Source organism: Mya arenaria, chromosome 8 (genome assembly GCF_026914265.1).
Source record: "Mya arenaria isolate MELC-2E11 chromosome 8, ASM2691426v1".
Lineage (NCBI taxonomy): Eukaryota > Metazoa > Mollusca > Bivalvia > Myida > Myidae > Mya > Mya arenaria.
Window position 1 is genome coordinate 32,872,174 of NC_069129.1, and position 27,600 is coordinate 32,899,773.

At 35.0% G+C, this 27,600-nt stretch overlaps 2 protein-coding genes across 2 annotated transcripts in view; one reads left to right on the forward strand and one right to left on the reverse strand.

Annotated features, from left to right (window-relative positions):
• Nucleotides 1-281: 281 nt before the first annotated feature.
• Nucleotides 282-5,313, reverse strand: LOC128242217 (uncharacterized). Its single transcript, XM_052959302.1, has 2 exons — nt 5,242-5,313; nt 282-3,076 (listed from the first exon to the last, which is right to left on the reverse strand). Exon 2 carries the CDS (start codon nt 3,062-3,064, stop codon nt 2,372-2,374), a length of 693 nt encoding a protein of 230 aa, XP_052815262.1. The 5' UTR covers nt 3,065-3,076; nt 5,242-5,313; the 3' UTR covers nt 282-2,371.
• A 185-nt stretch (nt 5,314-5,498) lies between these two features.
• Nucleotides 5,499-27,600, forward strand: part of LOC128243570 (leucine-rich repeat and coiled-coil domain-containing protein 1-like) — a 183,808-nt gene continuing 161,706 nt past the window's right edge. The window contains exons 1-7 of the mRNA XM_052961418.1: nt 5,499-5,657; nt 11,090-11,413; nt 12,170-12,387; nt 13,334-13,435; nt 17,484-17,542; nt 23,783-23,953; nt 27,239-27,328. Of these exons, the coding sequence (XP_052817378.1) occupies nt 11,127-11,413; nt 12,170-12,387; nt 13,334-13,435; nt 17,484-17,542; nt 23,783-23,953; nt 27,239-27,328 (927 nt within the window). The 5' untranslated portion in view covers nt 5,499-5,657; nt 11,090-11,126. The remainder of the gene's footprint in view (nt 5,658-11,089; nt 11,414-12,169; nt 12,388-13,333; nt 13,436-17,483; nt 17,543-23,782; nt 23,954-27,238; nt 27,329-27,600) is intronic.

Consider the following 27,600-nt stretch of genomic DNA (forward strand, 5'->3'; position numbering starts at 1 on the left):
CTCAAAATCAATGTGCTGATCTGCTGGTCATGACAAACCAAGTTTGATGTCCCTGGGCCTAAACCTTCACAAGTTATGGATCGGAAATCGTGGGGAAGGAAAGACCAACTGTCCGATGACTATATGCTGTCCTTTGGAAGAATAACAAAAAGTAGTGTTTAACAATGAGTATTCTGAACATAATAATATTACTGGCAAAATAAACAAAAATCATAGGCTACATCAGACTGAAATTTCAGTTTTAACCAATTATAATTGTAACAATTAGTTATTATAGAATGATTTCTGTATATTTATTTCACATACGGCATAATTACAAATGCAATATATGAATGTCAAAATAGTAGAGGATGCTGTTGAAATTCAGTAATAACAACTTGAGAATGATCAAAGATAATTAGTAACAAGATACAAAATAAACAATGAAAACAATGTGAATGAAATTTGAAAGTAATTACAAACATCAAAGTCAAGTATAGTCAAAACAATATGCGCTTGATCTTGAGTCAATATAGCCCTTACATGTTAAGTGCCATATCAGATATTGTGCACTTTTATTAAAAACACTTTAATTTAGAAATGTTCATCAAACGATGTTAACTAGTCCTTTAATGTTCACCCTATACCTATAAGATATCAATATCACTATGTCAACAACATTTTCAAAATGCTATCAAAAGAATGATCAATTTATTATATAGTTATACAGTTGAACCCTGTTGGCTTGAACTTGCTTGGCTCAAACTGGATGTAAAGGACCGATTTCTTTATACTGAGGATAAGCATTCCCTCTTGGCTCGAATAATCCGAGGCGTGAGATATTTTCGCCAGTCCCTTGAATTTTAAGCCAACGGTGTTCAACTGTATGTGAATTTCAAATATTTTAGCTTACTACCATTGCCAGTTTCAGGTAGAGCACAATGGATAGGCATATTTTCACTTGAACATTTCAGTATCCAAAAGGCTTAAATGTTACACACAGTCAAGCACTAAATGGTTAAAAATCATTTTTAATGTTGTTGTTTTTCTATTTTCTTTTCAAAGACTTTTAAAGGGTTTCCCTTTTTAAAAGTTGGCTGCAAAATTTAAATGAGTTCTTAAATCCAAATGCTGTGTAATTTTCAAAGTCATTGTGATTAAATTAAGCTGCATGGTCACAAATCAGCATAAAAGCTTTTGTTTGCCTGTCTTTACACTATTGGTTGATGCTTTATTGCCAGGCATTTTAAGAAAACAAAACCGAAAAGACAGGTATACATGTGCCAGGTCACATGTTAAACCATGTGATGATACACTGTAGCTATTGATAATAATACTGCGTGTGCATATATAATTTTGACCATTTTGATGATTAAAGGAACGAAAACTTGACACAATAAGATATACATGTATATAAATTAAAAACTAAATACAACATAATTCCATTGAAAATTTCCTGATTTGGGCCATTTTTGGCAACTGTGAACAAGTATGTGTAGTTGGATGAAAAGTTAAAGCAAGGGTTTCCAATATTCATAACACATGAAGTAGACAAAGACCTGTTAGTTACATGTATATAGATGTTAAGAACATAATACCCAAGTCTTGGATATACAATTATTCCTAGTCTGTTTACAACATAATAATGTGCATGAAATGTATATATGATACAAAACCACAGGTTGATTCACAAATACAACCTTAACTTGAAATATGTTCATAATTTGAAGTGCATTACCCTATATATATATACATGTAAATTTAACAGACAGAAACGTTGGAATAAAATTCAGCGTAATATAAATTTCCAAGTATTATAAACTATATAACAATAATGAATCTATAAAGTGATCCTCTTTAAACAGAGTTTACATTAATATTTGTTCACATACCTCAATTGAAAAACAAAAAGAACTGGAACAAATGGTATACAACTGGAAAACATATCCACATGTTATCTTTTGGTTGGTTTGCAAATGCAAGCAATTTAATTGGTCAACCATCATTATTCGATAAATACTGACCAATCAATAAACATTTAACCAAACCAGAAAATAACCAGTTTTATACAAATGGCTGCAGATGTATCTATAACTATAACAATACTGGTTAAAATTATTTACCAGTTTTGACCACTGGCCCAGTCAATACTCAGTTGACCACTCAATATGCCCATCCTTGAAAGAGGTTCTACTGTTGTAATATTTAAACCAGAATGCAATGTCCCAATCACAGCAAAACAGTTACCTTTCCAAGTGTTCAATGCAAGACTTGTACATGTAAGTCATGACAAATCAATATCACTTGTTATTTTTACAAAATTAAATCAGATTTGTAGTTGTTTAATATGCAAGCTAATAATATACGGTTATAACGCTTCAAGTGTCCAATTCTACCACATGAATGCCAGGGTTGAGGAGGTCGACCGACTGGTATTGCTTCTTCGGGATCGCGCTGTATTTGCCATACCCTCATTACCAGCCAATGCCTCTTCGTATGTCGGTGGGTCATCACTATATTCGCTGTATGGAGGTGGGTCAATTATATCTGAGTAGTTAAAAGGCCCATCCACATCAGTGTCACTTTCACTTTCACCCAAGGGTATAAACAGTTCTTCGAGAGCAATTCTTGCAGGATTTTGAGATGAACCATGACCTGAAACTGTGCTGGGGCCATTATAGTCAACTACAATACTGTTGGAGTCATTACTTGTTGTTATGCTGTCATCGTCACTTTCAAACAAAGGTGCTAATGCAGCCGATTGTGACATCAATTGATGATCTCGCTCGGGAAGTCCAAAATGGTGTAACCGATTTTCTAACCAACAATCTGTTGAGAAGTCCTCAATCCGATTCCCATATAGTATATCTGAGCACGTAAGTCTGCTCAGACACTTTGGAGGAGATCCACTACTTAGATTTGAAGGTCTGAAGAACGGAATGTTCTGTTCCCTAGTTCTATGTAAGAAGTTTCTTAGTTCAGATCCTGATGACATCGGCTCTTCATCTGCTTGATTTCTTGTCTGATTTCTGTCATTGCGCCGTCTACACCTGCGACGCAGATTGGATGTTAGCCAATCCCACATGGCTTCTTTATCCTGCAATAGCATAGAGTTATTTTATTAAGTACAATAAACATTTTTGATTCAAGCAATGCTTTGTTTTTTTTATCAAATGAATTCAATGGTGGAATTGAATTGACAGATTTGCATGTGAAATAACACTGATTTCAAGTGTTTATTGACCACCTCAATACCATTTATCGGAAGTAAGTTCCATTTTTGTACTAAACATTAAACAATGTTAGAAAAAAGTAATGTTGCTTACATAACAAAAATAAAATTGGTTGAATGTAACCACTATATATTCGATAAAGTGACCCAATTTGGCATAGGAGTACATGCATTGTAGTGGAAAGGAAACCAAAAAAGACATAAGTAGATCAAGCAAATCCAGTATGTTTTAAATAGCAAGTTAAATGCTTGAAGCAAAGGTTGAAAGAACATATTCCTATTATGTTTGTGATAAGAACAGTGAGGAAAATGCTTGTTGCAGACCTTAACAGGATAAAAAATAAAATGCAAATACTTTTTCATGATAAAATTTGTCCAGAATTAGATTTCCATCCTGTTACCCATGGCTAATGTATAATATGTCTATTAATATTAATATCACCTTGATATTTCCTTACTTCATATTAACAAATTTTATGTTCTCTGATAAATCTTCTCCTTATCTGTCTAATGCACACATGCATATCCATAATTAAACACATAATATACAGAATATTTTTCAAAATTTATCAAGCTGATGCTAAAATATGTATCACAAATTGAAAATTTAATACAAAAAGCCATGATTACAAAAAAGGATTTAATGATTTTATTACATATATTGAAATAACTTTAAATTTGATTAGGGCTGCAATGCCTGAGTACTTATGTATGGCTTTATTTCTGGCTTCCACAGTGATAATGTAGTCCAAATTATTGTACGTTGACAGATTTTTTTTTATTTTTGATATGGCAAATCCTTCACATACAAATTGTTTAATATCAAAAGTGGGTAGTTATTCGGATCGGGATTCCGGGTTAAAGCATATTGCGTCTTTAAAATAACATAAAAACAAGAAATATTACCAGATAATGTTATTTTATATTAGTTCCGTACACAAAAAAATAAATATCCAACTTATAATTATGAGTTTGACGGCACAATTTTAAAACACTCGGAACATTTCGGCCATGGCCGAGTTGTTACGATTGTATTAACGAGGTCTATCTCGATGCTTGTCGGAGGAGGCCGAGTTATTACGATTGGATAGAGTTGTTCCCCTTGGCATAATTGTTGTCTGTGTCAGTCAACTTTCGTTTTATTGGAAAGCTAAACAACATGTTTTAATGCATTAAATGCTTGTTTAGTGCAAAATAACTTTTCACTTACATGGTAAAATATGAATATAAACCTTTATGATCAATTTCAACCATAAAATACTTCACTTAAAACAATTTCAATATTTTTAAAACACCCCCGGTTTTTGCACTAACCCGTTTAGAAGTTAGGAATTCGAAGAATCCTGTATAACACATCTATTATTTTAGACTAAGTGATAATGGGGAGGACATTAAAACTCCTGGCCTGGAGACAGGTTGTACATATAATTTAAGAAGGCATCTAGACAAGTTTACAGAGTGCCATGTTCCACTACTAACAGTGCTTTTGGTAACTGAGTTCTGGAATTAATTCTAACCATTTTCAACAAATATATTACATGGAGAGAAGTAATGCCTGAGTGTTGATGTTTTTAGTTGTTGGAATTGCTCAAGGTTTATACCTGAAATACTTATACTTGTAAGTTAGAAATATAATCCAAAATACAAAGGATGATACTTCTTTATGTATACAGTTGTTATGACGTTTAAAATAAAACCAACCCAATATTAATACCCAAATAAATAATTTGACCCAACTTTACCCAAACAGAATTTTTGAACGGTTGAAGCTCAAAGAACCAAAGCACCTTATCGGGTGTATTTTTTTGTTAGCTTAAGTCATTTGTTCCTATTTTGCATATAACTGAATAAAAAAGAAGCAACAATCAAATTAAATAACGACATAAGAGTACTCTAAATTTTGACTATTTTGCAAAAAAAAATGACACATTTAAATCGCACTCTAAAATATTTTAAGATTTACACTTGACCAATTCACTATTGCTACAGTATGTTACTTCAAACTAAAATATGTTTGACCATATTCATACCTCTGTTTACAGTGATTTTGTTGTCAATTAGAGAAACCAGGAAGTTGGCCATTTTGAGAAACGTTTTACGGTAATAACCTAATTAAATGGCGTAAATATTATATGCTTAAAATTAACAAATACTACATTATATATATATATATATATATATATATAATAAATGTTTTAAAAATGTGATAATATATAGTAAACTGTTTAAATCAATTACAACACTGATGAGTCTAAAGTTTACGACAAACAAACGCGTCTGCTCAGCGGCAAGTTTGAACCTGAATTTCAACACGATTTTTAAGCACATATGAATAAACTAGCAAATTACCATTACCATTTTTCATCATTTGTGTATTCGATGTAAAAATGCAACTGAGAAAAACGATAAAGTAATTGAAAGACTTCCTTAAGCAGTATTTATAAATGTGAGTTGCATTTTATTTCGGATGAAATTTTCGGATAGTCAAATCAAATCATTTTTAAACAGTTATCACGTTATTGGCAGTCATTTGAATTCATCAAGGTCCAAAGGCAGCAGTTACATTGACGGAATAGTTAAATTGTAAAATGTTCCTTTCAATGTTCTGTTGATCATATTCCATGTTTGTAAACAACAGTTGTATTTTTCTAAGCTTTTTAAAATGTATATTTTAATTAATGTGTGATATGAATGCCTAGTATCAGACATGTGAACCTCTGACTGTTCCAAAGGCAGAGAGGTAGATTTGTTACTCCAGGAAGCAAGTAATGGCTGCATTTCAAAGTTTGCTCAGCGTCTTTAGGTCTATGCAATAACACAATAATTCTTAGGTCTTTTTCACTATGACTTAAGACAATAGCAAGTCTGTAGGTGTCTCAGACTTTAAATTTGTTTTGGACAACTTAACTTTTGGACAAGCTGCCTAATAAATTATTTTTTGAAACATCATTGCAACTGGAATGGGATGAGCAGGCACCAATATCAAGATGAAGTGTTCCTTCGAAAGTGCCATTACCCTCTTACACTTACTCAAGATGAAGTGTTCCTTCGAAAGTGCCATTACCCTCTCAATAAGTTTTGAAGTAGGAGGTTGTTCTAGGAAAGTAGAAGGGGGGTCTGGGGGATCTCCCCCAAAGGGGTTTTAGGGGCTAGCCCCTAATCAGCCAGGGGGCCTGCGGCCGGGCGGCCCCGACCGAAAACGATTTTAAGCATTATGAATTCAGTCAAGGTTAGCTCTCATTAGACCAAAATTCCTGTTTTGAACATCATTTTACATATGTTAATACCATTGATACAAGTAAACAAAAATAATCCTTGGTTCAAAAACATACATATTTTTATTCAAAAAAGGAAAATTGAATCAAAATAGTCATCTAAAATAGTCATCTTCTAATCAAAATAGTCATCCTCCAGCTCTGAGTCATCAGCCCATGGCAGATCAAATGCCTTGCTATAAACCAGCACTTCATCCCAAACTAGATCGGCAATCTCGTCTCCGGTCATAGGTTCTCCACCTTCAGTTTGCACAGAAGCATCATTTAACATGTACAATACAACAACATGTATTATGAAAATCAAAGATTGTAAATGCAGTATTAACAATATTGAAATTCTTAACATCAGATGTTAAAATAATTTGGGCAGGGGTTTTCTTATTGCAGTGTTACTTGATACCTCAAATCAATAACAAGTGCCCCACCCTCTCCAAGTCTTCAAAAAACTGGGAGAGAGTTAGCATCATTCCTGAGCATCAAACAGCTTTAAAGTTTATATAAATAACAATCCACATACCTGTATCAGTAACTTACTAAGATGTCAGATAAACTAGCTTAAAGCAGTCATTGTAACAGAAAATTGGGTCTTTCAAAAGAATATCAACACAGTCGAAAATAATCGTATCCGAAATATGTGCAGTTCTTGCAATGACATTTCAAAGCCACAATTGCGCCGTCATTGAGTCGCCATAAATATAACTGGAATGTCATTCATATACCTACCTAGAAACAAAGAACGATTCCATTTTTCTTTGTTTAACATCGTCCTTCCCGTCTTTTTTACTTTTTGACATTTTCGCATTTTAATGTTGTTGTTTTATCGAATATTTAGCTTGTTATCGCCGAAGTTCTGGGTTGTACTTTAATGAATTAATACGCCGATATCATCTCATCTTATTTTAAATAAGCGTTTGTCAGATTCAAAGCACTCCAAGTTTAGTAGATGCATATTAGTTCAAATACAAGCGCTTTGAATGGAACCTGGTCAAATAGCCCCCAAGTCAAATAGCCACCATTTTGGTCAAATAGCACCCACACTTTTGGTCAAATAGCCCCCACTTGGAAAAAATTGGTCAAATAGCTCCCACTCCTTTTTTTTATTTGAAGGTAAGTTGTAATATTTTTAAGATATTTGAATGTATGTTGTAATATTTTTAAGATATTTGAATCATAATGAATGTATATTTAAAGGTAAGTTATAATATTTTTAAGATATTTGTATTTATATTTGAAGGTAAGTTGTAATATTTTTAAGATATATTGCATTTACATAATTGCTAATCAAACACTAGCATTTGTTGATAATTAAAATGTTAAAATATAAAAAAAATAATTTGCACATATGAAAGATTTATTAATTAGAGAATATAGGGCATCTAAATTATCACATTGTGCAATAATCCTTTGAAGAAAGATTGAAGTGGGTTCACACTTTGTTTTATAACTGACTTCAAATAATTTAGTTTGCACAATATTAATTCGGTTCACACTTAGCTTAATAACTGACTTCAAATAATTTAGTTTGCACACCTTCTCTTTGATATATTTTTAATAACAATTAATTTTGATTTAGTTTAAAATGATTGATTGTTAGCAAAGCTTTCATTGTGGAAATGAGTTCATGAATGTGGTGCTGGATGACAATTTTTAAAGTGTATATTGGATTATTCCATAAAAATAAAAAAGTGGGGGAGTTTTTTGGGGGCTATTTGACCAATTTTAAAATGTGAGTGGGGACTATTTGACCAAAATGGGGGCTATTTGACTTGGGGGCTATTAGCCAAGGAAGCCTTTGAATACCACGATGCAAATCGGCAAACGGGCGCTTTTAACAATAAAATTGATCGTAATACATTGTTTCAATTCATTTTTTTTACATTTAGACAAAGTATTATTATCATTTAAGATAAGGGACATTTTAAGAATACAATCATGACATGACATATTACTAATTGACAAGGCAGCTGTTAACCTGATAGTAGCCGGGTCATACAGCCATAATTGACGGGGGATATCCCCGGCCCCCGGCTCTTATTGAGAGCCCTGCCCTTGAACACTTATTCAGGATGAGGTGTTCCTTCGAAAGTGCCATTACCCTCAAGCACTAATTCAGGATGAAATGTTCATTCAAGAGTGCAATAACCCTCAAACAGTTATTACAGATGAAGTGTTCCTTTGAAAGTGCAATTACCCTGGAACACTTATTCAAGATGAAGTGTTCCTTTGAAAGTGCAAATTCCCTCAGACACTTATTCAAGATGAAGTGTTCCTTTGAAAGTGCAAATTCCCTCAGACACTTATTTAAATTTAGATTTTAAATCATCCATTGTCAACTAGTCATTTTGTTATTCTGGACAGATATAAACATTATAGTGTAATGTTCATGGAATCATGTAGTCTGGAGCCCGGAAAATAATCATTTCTGTTTTAGTGAATTTTATAGAGTATTTGATTTTCGCTTTATCGCTATGACTTCTTTATGATGATTTCGTGTATTTAATACTAATGTTATGGTTTTAGTATTAAATGTGTCTAAATTTAGCTAGTAAATAATTAATTAATACAAATAAGTTGTATTCTTAATAGTTTTCTACTTTTTCGTAAGTTTGATAAACATGATACCTCTACTCTGTAACATTAGTTTGTATAATGGTTTCACCCATAGGATTTGTTTAAATGGACCATTCCATTTTGATCACGTAATGTTAGGGTATATAACAAGCGAAAGGCATAGAAATAGTCAGTTCGTGTCTCGACGCCGATGTGAGAATATCACGTTGATATATAGGGAAGCCTTAAAGTATCTTTTTGTACTGTTGAGGGCGGGTTCTGAACTATTGGAGGCTAGGAGAATTAAAGTGAAGCATTGCGCTACAGCTTCTAGTTTCTAGGTTCAGACATCCGTGGGGTTTCTTTTTGGCCTCTTAGTAAGCCTGGATCATTGCGATACAGACGGAACAGGGTCAATGGTTTGATTCCCCGTAAAAGCTATACACTTAGGACTGCAGGTTTTGCTGATATATTGTGATTGGTTTATAAGCGTTTTGTATGCTGGTCCTGTTTGAAGTTATAGCATATGTGTTGTAGTGTTTCTGTTTGTTTGTTCTTGCTTTTGGGATAATTAAACATTGATTCTTCTACCATAATAATTATTTCTCCGATCATTGGTTTTGTAAGCAATCATTGTTAATCACTTGTATATATTACTAATTTCATACTTAATTTTTGGGACAATGCAGTCCGAGAATAGGGTTGCAGTTTAATTTAAGGTAGCGTGTCCGAGCTAGCTAGAGAAGAAACGTTACAATAGTACTGAATTTGAATCAAGTCATAATTCTCTTCGTCAATGACATTGGAAATAAACATGGTCATATTTGTTTGTATTAGGATCTTTCAGTTGCAAGTTTCACTTTCCAGCTGACTTAATTAATTTCAAATTATCATACATTTTCAGTAAAGAATCAAATTCAGTAATTTGGTCCTCTGGACCTGTGTTAAATGTTAGCTGTGTTTCCACCATCTAATTCAAATCTAATTGTTATTTGTTTCCTGACTAATTTCATGGTGGCTAGATTTGGATTGAACTTTCCCAAAGTAATTGTTTTTGAATATATCATCGTCACTTGAAATGTCAAACTGTCTCTGATATGGCTGTGTTTAGTTCAATTTTCTGGATTGACATTCTGAAACGAAATGATTAAATTTCCCACATTATGTGTTTGCTTTTTGCCGAAGACTGGACTTGCAGAATTTTCCACAGTATTTGCATTTCGCACATAAGCTTTGTTTCTTTTGTTACTCTGCAGCTTTTTATACGCCTGTTTCAAAGAACCTTTGGGCTTGGCCTGTATTATGGACTGGACGTCCTCTATTGCCTGATTTAAGAATTTGTGCATTGTTTTGTGACCCACGGCGGCACTGGGGCATTAGTTATCTTCCAGGCGTCACTTTCTTGTACTCTTGTATTATCAGTTATTTTTAGCACTAATCAGGCCTTGATAATGTGGTTCATGAGATTGCCTTTGCACATGTTTTGAATGGTATCCAGACCCTTAAAACATAACTGTGTAATATTTCAACTTCCTTTTGTGTACACATCTTGCATTAGGTACTGTTTGTAAGTAATGTTAGATTTGCGAATGCAGAAGGCCTCAAATCTTTTCAAAATCATAGAAAAGACAGAATGTTTCAGAAGTACACAAGTAGTTAATAAAGACAATCTTACATTAGCGTATGCATCATCGTTGCTTATTGGATTAATTGCAATGATGAGCTAAGATGCTGAATCACTGGCAATGCCCCGGGACACAGCCATTCCGTCTCACGTTAGACAAGGATGAAAATTTTGTTAAAAACTGGAAAAAAAACAGCATACCTAGGCAAATTATGAAAAAGCATACAGTCTTGTAACAAAAGCAAAGGAACTACCAGTGGCAATATTTTTATGTGTTTTTAACGTTCATAGGACCTGAGGCAAAGGTCTTTTCCAACGGTTTTCATTTCAAAGGCGGCATACAAAAATAATTATGATATGTTCAGAAACACATTGCTAACTAGAAAAGGTATGATTGCTCTACCTAATTAAGTTTTTTTATCATTTCAGATTTCTAGTAACAATGTAACTAGCCCAGTTCAAAAAGATGGCCAGCAGCTCTATCGATCATGATTCAAAGGACCTGTGTCTGATAGATTGCGGTATATCAAGTTTGAAAGACACGCCACTTCCCAATGACATTGTCAGCCTGAACCTCCATAGTAATTACATCAGTCGTGTTGAATGCCTCCGACATCTGAGATTGCTGAAGCACCTTGATCTGTCTGCTAATCAGATCAGCTACATCGAAGGCCTCGATAATTTGGTGAACTTGACAACACTGAATTTATCATGTAATCTGTTGAAATCTGTCCAGGGCTTGACAGCATTAAGGTTTGTTTTTTGAGGTGTATTTTTATCAAATAAGATATTGACAAACTTCATTACTCATTTGTAAATAATTGTCTGTATATTCATGGATATACAATATAATTTAAAAAAACTATGATCGGTCAGGCCTGGAAAACTGTTACTTTCTTAATCCTTGTGTTTTTTCCCTTGATCTGAGTCAATGTTTTTACCGAAGACTGTATGCTGGATTTTCCAATCATACATGTAACATCATAGACTGTTACCGAAATTAATGGAATTGAAAATATTCATTTTGTGTCACATATTTTGAGACTTTCAAAGATGACTTTTATTATTTGTTTTGTGAAAGTCTTATTTTGTGCAATAAACAGTGTTTTGCAATGAACCATTATATAAACATGTTATCAAAGTTGTTTAAAATATCAATAACATCATTTATATCATAAATGACGTGCCATCATAAAGTAACAAAATTTTATATTTTTGATTTATAATTAGTGTAATAACTATCCAAAAAGTGTGGCGTTGAAAATAGCAGCACTTCATAGCAACGTTCTATGTTTTTATCACTGTAAATTGGCACATAAGTATTTATCATAAAAATAGAATCTCACATTTGTAGTCATTCAATATGAAATTTATTAAACTCATTTACTAAAATTTGCAAAATAACCTGTCAATGGTCGTTTTTTTTATCAATTTTAGAAAATTTGTTTAATAAATTCCGTATTAAATGAACACTCATGTAAGATCCTTGATTTATCTATTTTATTTTAGGAACCTTGAAAAACTCAACCTAAGCTACAACCAGTTAGAGGACCTTACTGGCCTGAAACCCCTATCTGGCCCCGCCTATCGCCTGTCACACCTCGATCTCCATGGCAACAGACTGGCAAGCCCTGCCCACCTGGCACAGTGCCTGTGTAGACTGGTTCACCTTACACATCTTGTACTTAGTCTGGATGGATCCAGTAACCCAGTCTGTCACAATTCAGGTAAATTCTCATCACCTTTAAGTTTTAGTAGGAGCCATACTAAATTGATTCCATGAGGGGGTCTGACATATCATTTGTATTCCAACTTGATTAGCAATTTTCTCAAATTCACATGGACATGAGATTTAAAACTATACTGGTGTATTGTAAAACCACTATTTATCATGCAAACAAAGAAATAACATAAGATGAAATGCCTGCAAATTAACACCTAGTGACTAGATTGTTCCTTCAATAACTGTTGTATATTAATTACATGATGCAAAATGGTTAGTTTAAACTTTTTTTACAATGATTGTGAAACAAGTTATTACAACTTGTATTAATCACTCCCATTGGCACAATGTTGCGCAAGAGTGTGGTCTTGTTGTGGGGAAACCGGAGAAAACCCATTCGTCTGAATTGGTGACCACAAACCAAAATCAGATGCGCCCAGACCGGGAATCAAACCCAGGTCACGTAGGTGAGAAGCGAGTGCACTAAACTCTGCGTTACAACTATTATATAGTTTGTCCCTTCAATATATATATTAATTATATAATGCAAAACAGTTGAGTCCAACAAGGGGTATCAAATAGTAATGCTATTACTATTGTAGACAAATTTGCAGCATTACAAAAAGGCAAAGTCATCATGAAAGAATAAAAGCATTATTCATACATTATATTTACAGATTATCAAAACAGAAAGAGACATGGAGATGATCTTAACCATAAAACTTGTTAATATCCATATATTTTATTTTTTTTATTTTTAGAAGATATTTTGCAATAAATATTGTGATTTGCTGATGAAATATCGTGATACGCTTTTGCCAATAAAACCCATTCTTATTTATGAGTTAGATTTCGTTTTAAATTGAAACAGCAGCACTCACTTGAAAATAAAAACCTACTTTCAATATCAGTTCATGTGACTTTTACCATTTTACATAATCCCTTCACAGGTTATGAACGAGAATTATTCTCAAATCTGACGCAGCTACATTATCTGGATGGGAAGGACCGTCTGGGAAATCCTCATGCGTTTGTTGACACATCTGTACCGGGTAAGTGCCCATCTTAACGCCAGATAATGAGTGTATGTAAGAAGAGATCCATCACTCGTTGCCATTCACATCACAACGGCTTGTTAGTTAATATAGTTCTCTGTAATGCTAAGCAGCTTTCTGTTTTTCCTCATTATTACGCCCTACAAGGAAATGATGGCTTTACTTGTATGGTCGGCTTTACTTCCTTATTGCCTAGTAACCACAGAAGGCGCATGTTTTCTTCTGACTTAAAATTTAATATTCATTTTTTTTCATCTTTGTCTGGAAAATGGTAAAAAGAATTAGCACTCATAAATTACCAGACTTAGATGAAGGGGCAGATGACTTTTGCGAATTCTGTATGGTGACCCAGTCCTCACCATTAGAGCAGAAAAGATTTATGAAAATTTCTGGAGCTGAGAGTGATTTAGACACCCAAGACGTCTGGAATCTATATGTTAATTAAGGCCATGTCAGGATGGTCACTGTCTGTAATCCCCATGTGGAGAGATTCTCTCTTGCATTTCTGGGGCTAAAAATCGGACACAATACCCATCCTCAAGGATAGATATTTTGTCCTGTTTTGTGTGGGTTGTCTCGTCTATGAATAGAGCAGAACAGTTATCTTATTTTAACTGTTGTTTTTGCAAAATAACAATTTTATTATCCCCTGCCGAAAGGCGAAGGGGATATAGTTATGGAAGGCCCGTGTGTGTTTTTGTGTGTGTGAGAGTGTTTATGTGCATCCGGACAATCTTGTTCAGAGCATAACTTGCAAAGTCTTTGAGGTATTGACTTCAAACTTTATACAGATAGATTTTATTAGGAGAAGTGCTATTCACGGGAACCATAACTCTGGCGGCATTTTTTTTTAGTTATTACCCTTTGTTAAATTTCATAGTTATCTTTGTCAGGAGTATATGAGGTATTGACTTCAATATTCATGTACAGATAGATCTCATTCAGGAGAAATGCAATGCACATGAACCATAACTCTGGATGAGTTATTGCCATTTTTAAATTTTCATACATATTTTTTGTCAGGTTAATAACTCAAAAAATCTTTAAGGTATTGACTTCAAACTTCATATACAGATATATCTCAATGGGAAAAAGTGCAGTACATAGCAACCCCAACTCTGGATGCATTTATTTTTTAGTTACTGACTTTTGTTAATTTTCATACTTGTATTTTTGCCTGGAGCATTCCTTGGAAAGTCTTTGAGGTATTGACTTCATATTTCATTACAAATATATCTCATTTAGGAGAAGTGCATTTCACAGAAAGCAGAACTTTGGGTGCAGTATTTTTTGAGTGATTGCCATTTGTAAATTTTCAATGTTATCCTTTGTTGTATGGTAAAGTTGATATTGTTCTTAAATCAAGGCAATGTGCAAACTTTGCTCCAAAGTCATTGATATAAGTTCTATGGGCGAGTCTGCGATCAAAAGCCACGCAAAATCAGACAAACATAAACGGAATATGTTGCCGTCAACTTGTACGCTGGACATGTTTACCACTAAGAAAAGAGATAGTTCTACTGGTTCTACAAACATTTTTCCCTCTATACCACCACCACCACCAACACAGCAATTGACCAATAACAATAATAATAATTTGAAAAGCTATTTGAACAAAAACACCATATTGAAAAGCGAGATTTTGTGGACATTGCAAACAGTTGTGACTCATTGCAGCTACAAATCTAGAGAGTGAACGAGAAAAAAAGAACACTGAAATTCAGTAAGGCAAGAGGAAAAATATATTGGAGGAAATTGAAAAAATAAAGAAGAAAAAAGTGACAATTGCAAATGACATAGATCATTTGGAAAAAAAATGCTGATTGTCTGTTTGCAAAAGCCGAAAATACAGGCAACTTAAAGTTGTTAACGGAAGCAAATTGTAATAGGAGAAGAGCAAAAGAAAAAAAGACAATTAGAGATAGCCTTTCTGTAGAAATGAATGAAAAGTTGAAGCAATTATAGACAATTTGGGTGAAATTGTATGTTCTAAAACATTGAAATAAAAGTGGAAATTTTATATTTTGTTCCAAAACATTTAAACATTTGTCGTTTATGTAACTAATAACGACCTAAGATAGTCCTTGAAAATCAATTATTAGTCCTTGAAAACTCCTTGAAACTCCTTGAATTTTAAGCCTGACTTGCTGTATGAACCCTGTTATTGGAACTACTTTTTTGTTTCCAATACTCCCCCCCCCCCCCCCCCCCCCCCATTGCCATTTATAACACAAAATAACAGAGTCCTTTTTCTTAATATGTTCAATGTTGATGTTAATTTGAATTTGAAATTGAATAGTGTTGTCCCGTCTGTATTATTTGCGGATAATTGAATTGTAAAATCAAAATATTCAGCATTTTCCTTGGAGAATTACACATTTCAAGTATGATAACTGGTAAACAGATATTTACGCTTTGTTTCCTTTATGATATATACATGTACAAATTTAATGCAAAGCATTTATTGTTTATTTGTAAGAATTCCAAATTGAAGCAAACATACTCAGAAATTTGCTTTGATACATTCATACTTGTATTCTTTAATTCTATTTATACTATATTCATTAAAAACACAATGATAAGAATTACTGTTTTTCATAATTTTGCTATTGTAAATTATCGATGATGTATGGGATCCAATATACATGTACTGCATTTTACACGCATATACACCAAACACATTTATATTGTTTGGATAAATGATTTTCTATATTCAAATTTAGTATCATGTAATTCTTTTAACTTGTATACTGGCAGACTCCGGCATATTCTTTAAAATGTTTTCGTTTTAATATTCTTGTATGAATCACACACTTTAAGTATTTTTTACATTTTAGAATAAACCAATCATCTCCAGCATCACCATTGTTATACAAGAGACATATCTGGTTATGATGTCTGTCAGTTCTGGCATGGAACCTGAGTGTTAACGAAAACCTTTTTAGCACACATGATTTTTTTCGTCTCAAGCAGGATATTTTTATGCCATGTTACAAAATAATAATATTTTGGGTCTGCATTCATGGAATTTCTCTTTCTTTGGCCGGAGAAATAGCAGTGCATATTGATTGAACTGTTAAAAAAAGTCTCAGTGACAGCCAATTGTATTCGTTGTTAAGACGAAAAATGTGTTTTGGGTATTAATATGCCTGGCAATTCTGTCTGGAACAGATTGCACTTTTGCAAGACAAATTGAAAATCCACCAGCAATATCCTGTTATCTGATGAGTTTCTTAACACACTGACCATACCAACTAGTTACTATTCCAAATTAATGTGAAGACAACCTATGACAATTTAGAACATGTCTGCATACTTTTAAAAAATGTAATTACAATTATTGAAATTGGTTAATACCATATACACATGTATGAAAAAAACAGAGGTGATTGAGAAGGCAGAATTGCATCCAGAATGTTTTGAATGGAAAATAAGTCACCTCAAGATTGAACGAATTTATGTATTAAGCACCGACCATGCCTGGATTTGTGTGACAAGAGTGTAATTTGATAAATATCAAATAATACTTCTAAAATAATGATAATTAGATTTAAGGATTGATCACGTTTTTTGTGTGCCTTATGCCATATAAAAGCAGGAAAGCACGCAAACAAATTCAATAAAGCGTGTATGAGTGTAAAAGTGCATGCTTGTCTCCTGCCTTTATACAGTATGAACACAGGCAAACATGCGAGCAATATTTACATTTTAAATAATTATTCACAGCAATTAAAAATAAGTAAAATCTTCTGCAGCTGTGTTTTTATTGTTAAAGAAAGGTTATGACTTATCAACAACAGATTGGCAGTTTGACAATGTATTAGGGCACTAATACACCGCCCGGGCAAACCTTCTGATGCATTTAAGCCCATTTATAATATTTGAGCACCATATAATATTATGGCTAAGCCCTTTTTCTATTTCATAATGTGATTGATTTTGTTTGAATCATATGTTCACATATTTTGTATATGTTGATACGTTTTAAATGTGCCATAAAAGAAAACCTTTGTATATGTTTTATGTTTTTCATATGCATTTTCAGGTCTTGATGAGTTTCTAGACTACCTGTTGTCTAGTGGAGCAGAATCTGAACACCTTAAGGTATGTATCTTTTTAAGAATGTGTGCACCAACATAACCTGAAACACACCATCTGTGTCTGTTGGACCACCACCACTACCTCATCCACACTATCGGCGTCTGGCAGATCACCAACATTACCTCAACCACACTGTCAGCATCTGTGAAACCACCAACATTACCTCAACCACACTGTCAGCATCTGTGAAACCACCAACATTACCTCAACTGCACCATCAGCATTTGTCAGACAACCAACATTACCTCAACTGCACCATCAGCATCTGTCAGACAACCAACATTACCTCAACCGCACCATCAGCATCTGTCAGACAACCAACATTACCTCAACTGCACCATCAGCATCTGTCAGACAACCAACATTACCTCAACCACGCTGTCGGCATGTGAGACCACCAACATGACCTCAACCACACTGTCGGCATGTGAGACCACCAACATGACTTCAATCACGCTGTCGGCATGTGAGACCACCAACATTACCTCAACCACGCTGTCGGCATGTTAGACCACCAACATGACCTCAACCACACTGTCGGCATGTGAGACCACCAACATGACCTCAACCACACTGTCGGCATGTGAGACCACCAACATGACCTCAACCACACTGTCGGCATGTGAGACCACCAACATGACCTCAACCACGCTGTCGGCATGTGAGACCACCAACATGACCTCAACCACGCTGTCGGCATGTTAGACCACCAACATTACCTCAACCACACTGTCGGCATGTGAGACCACCAACATGACCTCAACCACGCTGTCGGCATGTTAGACCACCAACATGACCTCAACCACACTGTCGGCATGTGAGACCACCAACATGACCTCAACCACACTGTCGGCGTCTGTCAGACCACCAACATGACCTCAACCACACTGTCGGCATCTGTTAGAAAACCAAGATTACCTCAACCACACTGTCGGCGTCTGTCAGACCACCAACATTACCTAAAACACACTGTCTGTGTCTGTAAGACCACCAACACTACCTCAACCACTCCACCAGCATCTGTCAGATCATCAACATTACCTCAACCACACTCAGTGTCTGTCAGACCACCAACATGACCTCAACCCCACCACCTGCATCTGTCAGACCACCAACATGACCTCAACCACACCGTCACCATCTGTCAGACCACCAACATGACCTCAACCCCACCACCTGCATCTGTCAGACCACCAACATGACCTCAACCACACTGTCGGCATCTGTCAGACCACCAACATGACCTCAACCTCATTGTCAGCATCTGTCAGACCACCAACATTACCTCAACCACGCGGTCATTGTCTGTCAGACCACTAACATGACCTCAACCACACTGTCATCATCTGTCAGACCACCAACATGATCTCAACCACACTGTCATTGTCTGTCAGACCACCAACATGACCTCAACCACACTGTCATTGTCTGTCAGACCACCAACATGACCTCAACCACACTGTCATCCTCTGTCAGACCACCAACATGACCTCAACCACACTGTCATTGTCTGTCAGACCACCAACATGACCACAACCACACTGTCATCGTCTGTCAGACCACCAACATGACCTCAACCACACTGTCACCATCTGTCAGACCACCAACATGACCTCAACCCCACCACCTGCATCTGTCAGACCACCAACATGACCTGAACCACACCGTCATTGTCTGTCAGACCACCAACATGACCTCAACCACACTGTCATCATCTGTCAGTCCACCAACATGACCTCAACCCCACCACCTGCATCTGTCAGACCACCAACATGACCTCAACCACACCGTCATTGTCTGTCAGACCACCAACATGACCTCAACCACACTGTCATTGTCTGTCAGACCACCAACATTACCTCAACCACGCTGTCATTGTCTGTCAGACCACCAACATGACCTCAACCACACTGTCATTGTCTGACAGACCACCAACATTACCTCAACCACGCTGTCATTGTCTGTCAGACCACCAACATGACCTCAACCACGCTGTCATTGTCTGTCAGACCACCAACATGACCTCAACCCCACCACCTGCATCTGTCAGACCACCAACATTACCTCAACCACGCTGTCATTGTCTGTCAGACCACCAACATGACCTCAACCACACTGTCATTGTCTGACAGACCACCAACATGACTTCAACCACACTGTCATTGTCTGACAGACCACCAACATGACCTCAACCACACTGTCATTGTCTGACAGACCACCAACATGACCTCAACCACACTGTCATCGTCTGACAGACAATAAACATTACCTGATATTATCTCCATCACACCAATCCAGTAGAGACTCTTGACTACCAATTTTGTTAAGACTACTGACTACTTATATAGGTGTGACTACTGATTACCAATCTAGTGGAGACTCCTGACTACCAACCTAGTAAATACCCTGTACTACCTATCTAGTCGAGACTCTTGACTTGCAATCTCGACTTCTAGGCGACATTCATAACAACCAATCTAGGTGAGACTTCTGACAATTCTACCAATTTAGACGACACTACCAAATACCAATCTAGTGGAGACTCCTGACTATCAATCTTCTTAAGATTCCTGACTTTCAATCGAAGTGAGACTTCTGACTACCAATTTAGATGACACTACAAACAAATCTAGTCGAGACTCCTAACAATCATTCAAGCTGAGACTTACAATCAAGTAGAGACTTCAACTAGCATTTAAGTTATCCCGAACTTCTTAATGTCAAAATAGTCCATAATAATCAGAAAGTGAAAGTGCTGACTGCTGACAACTTTTCTACTGCAAGTGTTCTATTTTTTATATTAAATTATCATCAGCGCAATTTCAGGAAATTAGGGAGACACGTCTGCTTCCCGGAAGGTATCCCCTTCAGGAAACAGTTCATGACATCTGTCTGTGATGTGACGTGGTCTGATTTTATAATAAAATATTCTTAAAAGGAACTAAATTCCTACTGAGATTTATCATTCATATTTCATAATTACCATATCTTCTTTCCATCAATAAACGTTCAGAAAATGGCAGAAAGTAATTATTCAACAATTATCAGCAGTCTGGCCATATGACACTTAAAATTTGGTAGATTAGGTTGTATTTTATCTTGTAATTATTTATTCATGAAAATGGAGAATGTTTTCTTCTAGACATTCTTTTGATAGACACTTGATAATTTTGAATAAAATATGGCTAGAAACTTACTCTGAAACAATCATCCCCTGGTTTAACATGTGGGCAAATGTTTAAGGATGGTAATATAAGTCAGACTCTAGTCTCAAAAAGCTATTTCTTAAACATGCTAAAATGTAATTAATTTCTAATACATATCACAAAATCTGTTGAAGCATAATTTTGAAACGTTTTGCATTCTCCCAACCCCCAATTAATGTCAATATGGTAGAGACAATATGCATACTAAACACTAAAATGCATCATTTAAGACACTAAAATTAGCCAAAAAAGTACTGTCTTAAACTGTGGATAGGACGCTAGCATAGATAGGACGCAGGCAAAAATATACGTGATAAATCGAGTAACAAACAATAGATGGGACAAAGGCATTTTTTCATTGAATTCAGGGTAAAAAAAGTGGGTCACAGTATCAGACAGTATTTTTTCATTCCTTGAGAACGGGGGCCCATGAATCTGATGTGTAGCCATACAATGCACTCACTGTAACATTGAATCCCGGATCTTCCTCCCTGTTTCGATCATTGATAAACATTGACCCAAGGGAGTTTTTATAGCTGTTCATTTATGTTCCCATTTTTCTTAGTGTGTTTCCAATGTGGTCAAAAATGGTAAATTTGTTTTCTCTTTGTTTAGAATTTTTGTCCTCATTAAAGTCACTGCACATTGAACATTTCTTAGAAGGAAAGAGGATATTAAGAAAACAGGATATTATGTTATTTCTTTCTGTGAAAAAATGAATAAAAACACCCATTTACTTGCAGAAAAATGAAATGAAAACCCCCGGGATTGACAATATCTAAGAGTAATCTGACATCTGTGGGGAAAAAGTATAATATTTCCATTAAGAAATAATGATGTAAATGATCAACATATCCTTTTTTCCTGGTTATTATTCTCTCTGATAAATATTATATCTGGGGGTTATATATATGAGTTTCACACGTCCAGTCTCGTCCCGTCACATCACAAAATCTTGTAATGCATGTTGCTCCAAAAGCATTGCACTAACACTCATAAAACTTCATCAGAATGCCAGAATGATGGTCAGCATTGGAAATTGTGCACCTACAATTCTGAAAAGCAGTACAAAATCATAGGTTGCATGTAGCTATTAAAGTATTGCATCTTCTCTGATGAGTTATGGCCCTTGACTTAATATCACATCCTGTTCTGTCACATTACATATTTTGTAATACATGTAGCTCCAAAAGAAAAACACCGACACTCATGAAACTTTGTCAGAATGCAGGTATCATGGTGGTCAGGACAGGAAATTGTGAACTCTTTGTGTGACATTTCACTCCATTTAAGAGTTATGGCCCTTGAATTAGTAAAAAAACGGTCTGAAAAAGCATCACAAAATCTTGTGCATAGCTCCAAAATAAGTTCATATATACTCTTAAAACTTGATAGGAATTTTGGTCAACATGTAAAATTTGTGTGTCATTTCACTTTGTCTAACAAGAGTTATTGCCCTTTGTAAAAGATTTTCTGAAATACTAGTATCTTTTGTTGTATGTATCTCCAAAAGTATTGCTCCATTGTGACCTTATACTCATGATACTTCAAAGGAATGTTGGTTATATTACCATAATGGGAAATTGTGCACTGAAAAGTTTAGTCACATTTCACTTGTCCTAACAAGTAATGGCTCTTTACTTGTAAAAAATGATCTGAAAAATCTTCAGGCTGACATCAATGGCAAAAAGTTGGTGAGTTTTTAAATGCACATGCTCATGTGTTAATTCCAAAACATGGCATATAACCATACCTGTGTGCTTGGGGGTATTCATCACTCCTGTAATAGCTGTAGTTTTCACTGAATTTGGTAAAGTACATTTTGACATAACAACCGCAATTATTTTTAGATAGCATATAATTACCAATATGTTTTAGAAATTGTGGCTCAGCTTATTATATAATCATACCAATTTTCTGTCTTCATTTTGACGAAGAATAAAAACTTATGTATAATAATCACCCTCGAGCCTATGGCCTCAGTGGAAACCAGTACTGATATACCAGGGTCCATCTTAATGTACTTCCTGGGTTTTAGAAGTTTGAATCTAATATTTGTGTCACCTGAAAAGTAGTCATTTAGGTATTACTTCAGGCATCAGTGGTGGCATTGGAGAAATACATTTTAAATAAGAAATTGTGAACAAAATTAAAGTAATCGAGGATTTTGCTGAAATGGAAACTTGAAATTGAAAACAAATTAAAATTGAAAAATTTAATGCGATGAACAGTTTCAGTACATCTGGAACTTGCCCTTAAAACCAATGTAATATCCAGTAAGGCAATACTTTTTTTAAATTTATTTCTTAAAGCTTGATTGTGACGAAAGCTAATAGCTTATAGAATCACTCTTGAGTCTGTTTCCTGGGTAGAAACCAGGGGAGGTATTCATAAAACTTTCTAAGTGACTTAGTCATTTCCTAGCTCAAGTCAATTTCTTAAAATTTTCATAGTCAAATGAAAAGAAAGGTATAAGTGTTTTTTTCAATAAGGTCAATAGAAATTATGTATTTTTGAATTTTTTATTTTTTATTTCATGTGACTAAAGAGATAATAAAATAAGGAAAGTGCTTAAGTAAGGAAATGATTTATGAAGTTTTATGAATACCGCCCCAGTACTGGTGTCCATTGTGAGAGGCCAAGAGAAGCTACCCCTAGTAGGGATCAAACAAACAACCCCTTGGGTGAGAGGGGAACAACTTTACCACTATCAGCCTAGATTTGTATTTGAACTAAATGTGTATGCTCGAAACAAATGTCACCTTTAAAGATCCCTTTCAACTTGACATGATATTTTGCGTGAAATGTATCTTATAAGCTCTATTTGTAGTGTCAAAATCATTGTTTTATTTATAATGTTTAATTGAAACTTAAAGGGACTAGACACCAGATGGTCCCAAAATGGGCCATACATTTTTTCCTCAAAATAAGCCTAGAATTAGTTACGAGCTATTATGAGGCTAATAATAAAACACTTTACATGATTGAAAGAATATTTTGTTGCTCTCTAAGGTCATTTATAAAATATCTCTTGCAGGATTCGAGTGCCCCTGATCTGATCACACCCAAAATAGATGCTGCCATGCAGATGTTTCGAAAGCGTCATGAAGGGCCCCCACCCCTATCATCCACGGATACCAGTGTGATACAGTCAGTCACAGACACAGAACAGAGCCCAGGAACAGCCCGGTCAAAAACGAGGAGTCGGGTATGTGGAAAATCACATCATGAGATCAGTTGGCAAATGTTGTGCATTTAATAAAGAAAACTATTGCTATTTATACTTCAATTAAATCTTTAAAGGTATGGAATAAAAGATAAACTACGTTAGTCAGTTGATCAGTGGGGTTGTATCACTTCTAGTTGCTTGTGTAAAGATGCATTGCATTTAACATAATGGTCTTGTAGGATATGAACTTTTCGCAAGTAACTTGAAATGATACAACCCAACAGGTGAACCGAATAATATTCCCTTTATAAAGAATGGACCATTAAACTTGTAAAATGTTACTTTCGTTATTAAAATGATTATGTTTTTTGAATTTATTATATTTCTTTTTACATTGATTTTTGTGAAGAACCCGGCAGTATTATGTAGGTGAAATTGCTGATGGCGGCGTGCTTCTAAAAAGCGCTGTCAACTAAGTTTATTTCTGACCAGTGCAATCTGTAGGGAATCCCCATGAAGCTGCCAGATATCATTAATAGAGGTACAAGGCTCCTTGGTGAAGACTTTTCATAACAATAAGAAGAGGGACCGCTGCCACCTAGGCCTAAAAAAAAATACATTTGGTTCGGGTTACCCGACCCTACCTACGGAATAGGTGCCGACCCTACCGTTTTTAAAGTTAGTTTGAACAATTTTTTTTTTTATTGCTTTTCAATATGTAGTTTAAAACCTTAAATGCATTCCCAGAAGATAACACCATTCCGCTATGATGAAAATGATATTCTTATATAAACCTAATAAAAAAAAATGCCTACCTACCCTACCTATTTTTGAAAAGGATGTAAGCCTAAGCAAACATTATTTTTTTTTAGGCCCTGTAAGCTGTTCCTTTGTTTAAACATTGCATAACCATAATAATAATAATAATTTCTTTGTATTGATGTGTTCTCTTCGTCTTACAAGAATTATGACCCTTGACTAAGTAAAATATGGTTTGCAAATTTACTCATGAAACTTCATATGAATGTTAGTCAGCATGGGCTGTGGATTTCTGTGTCCAGGCGTCGTACATTCATCTCCAATCTCTGAATTGATCTCAATCGTGATAGCTCTAGTTTAATTGCTATAAAGAAACATTACCCATAAGGTGAAAAGTGGACAAAAATTATGAACAAGAAAATCATTTTAGAGTAGATAAACGGACAATAATAGAAAATATGTGATGGAAATGTCTGCTTTTCTTCCAGAAAATTGGCTGTCATTATCACTTTGAGATTTTGCTTAGATGAATGAACTCTATCTCTGATTATACTACTGTACTCCTCACCGAGTTTTTACAGCAAATGTTTAAGTCTAGCACTCGATATAAAATATTAAAGTGGAGATGTTCCTGGTACGTGTCTTCCTTGGCTATTTCACAGCAAGTGTTTTAGTCTAGCCTTCTATATTAATGACCATATATGGGATAAAAGTTCTTGTACCCCTTAAGTTATAAATAAAGGTTGTGATTGCCCTCGTAAGTGTTCGTTCCATTGCCGAGAGACCAGGGGTCGACACTAACTACATTTCCCAGGGATCGTGAAGGGACATCATAAGGTGAAATCAAATCTACCTTTCTGGAGTCAAGGGTCCCTGATTTTTTTTACAGCCCCCACAAAGTGGTGGCATATAGGGTTGCCCTTGTCCGTACGTACGTCTGTCTGTCTGTACGTACGTACGTCCCGAAGATTGTTTCCGATCTAATTCTTGAAAACTGTTTGTCCAATCCTCACCAAACTTTAAACACATGTTTGTGACCATAATATCTTGATCAAGTTCGATAGTCATGGAAATCGCTTTAGTCATTTAGGAGTTACGGCCCTTTTTTGCCAAAAATACTTCAAAAATATATGTTTCCAATCTAATTCTTGAAAAGTATGTGTCCAATCCTCACCAAACTTTACATACATGATTGTGACCATAATATCTTGATCAAGTTTGATAGCCATGGAAATCGCTTTTGTCATTTAGGAGTTACGGCCCTTTATTTTCAAAAAAAGACTTGAAAAATACGTCCCGAAGATTGTTTCCGATCTAATTCTTGAAAACTGTTTGTCCAATCCTCACCAAACTTTTAACACATGTTTGTGACCATAATACCTTGATCAAGTTCGATAGCCATGGAAATCGCTTTAATCATTTAGGAGTTAGGGCCCTTTATTTCCCAACAATACTTAAAAAATATCTTATCCGATCTAATTTTTGAAAAGGATTTGCCCTTGTGCAGATTATCCTGAATAATCATTATGGCTTATTTTTTTCTTTTTAACTCCTAATTTCTCTGCATTTCATACACATAATTTACACTCATAGCATTTCATCCATAATATTAGGGGTCAAAATGTTTTGTTAATTTGGTCATGATTTATTTTCTACACTTTTAAAGCAGCACTCTCACAGATATGCCATTTTTACACCTTTTTTATATTTTGTCTTGGAAAGAGCAAATTTTTGCATAAATATCTGCAAACCAATGATATAAGTTTGCTGACGAAAAATCAGATCGTAGATTTTCATATTTCCGTTTGAAAATTAATGTTTTATGGCGTTACTAACGGTTTAAGAAAAATGAATAGAATATAAAAAATTTAACTTATATATAAAAATCTGCAATCTAATTTTTTGTCAGCAGTCTTATATAACTGGTGTCCATAGATTCTTGCAAAAATTGGCTTGTTCCAAGACAAAAAATAAAAAAAGCTTTCAAAACGTTCAATCTGTGAGAGTGCAGCTTTAAAATACTAACCTGAAGAAGTAAAGAGCCCTTTTACACCATATGAGATGTGAAATTCTTTTTAAACATGCCGAAACTGCTAAGAAATGCTATGGTAAGAAACACATTGAGTATGCAACATAGTTTCATTGATTGCATTCTTTGGCAATTTCATCATTATTTGGATGCTCAAGAGGTTGAATCTCGTGAGCAGATCTGCTTTTATTCAAAATATAAAGCATTAATTACAAATAAAGAGAGTGCAAATCAATTTCATCGAAATTGAAACTGGAAGTTGATAAGCAAAAAACCAACATGTTGTGCACTATATTACCTCCTTTGCTAAATATTCCATGATTAAATTTGTTTTTATAGTGAAATAATTTATCTTTCAAGGTCATATATAAATCTGGTTTCTAAGTTTCTGCCAATGAAAGAATTGGAGTTATGGTGTCCCTCTATAAATTGAGTGTCCTCAGGATCCAAGCAACCCATTTGTGTCCTAGACTGGACATTGCTATATGATTTAGTGAAGAAAAAACTCAACAATAAAATGTATGTGCATATTTTAGGTGGGTGGGGCGAGCAGGGAGGAGACAGATCAGGACGTCAGGCTTCAAGCCCTTGAACAACAAATAGCTCAACTCCTCGCCAAAAATAAGGTAATTGGCTAAAATTGACTGGTATCTTTACTGGAAAGGCTTACCTTCAGTTTGAAATGCCAGGTAAGAAAAATGTGCACCCAGCGAATGACCAACAGGAACTTCTTACATCTGTCTATCATATGAGGCTGTACTGACAGAGCTATTAAGGATGTTCATACACATCCTTCTACTTTGTTGTGAACTGATCCATGCAATTCTCTGTCATAGAGACTAAAATTGTTTTATTAGATTTTCCCCTGTTATTTTTTTTGCATCATTTGTCTTGCAAT

Bases quoted from the DNA above. Each gene is read 5' to 3' on its own strand.
- LOC128242217 (XM_052959302.1), bottom strand. From the start codon at position 3,064: ATGTGGGATTGGCTAACATCCAATCTGCGTCGCAGGTGTAGACGGCGC.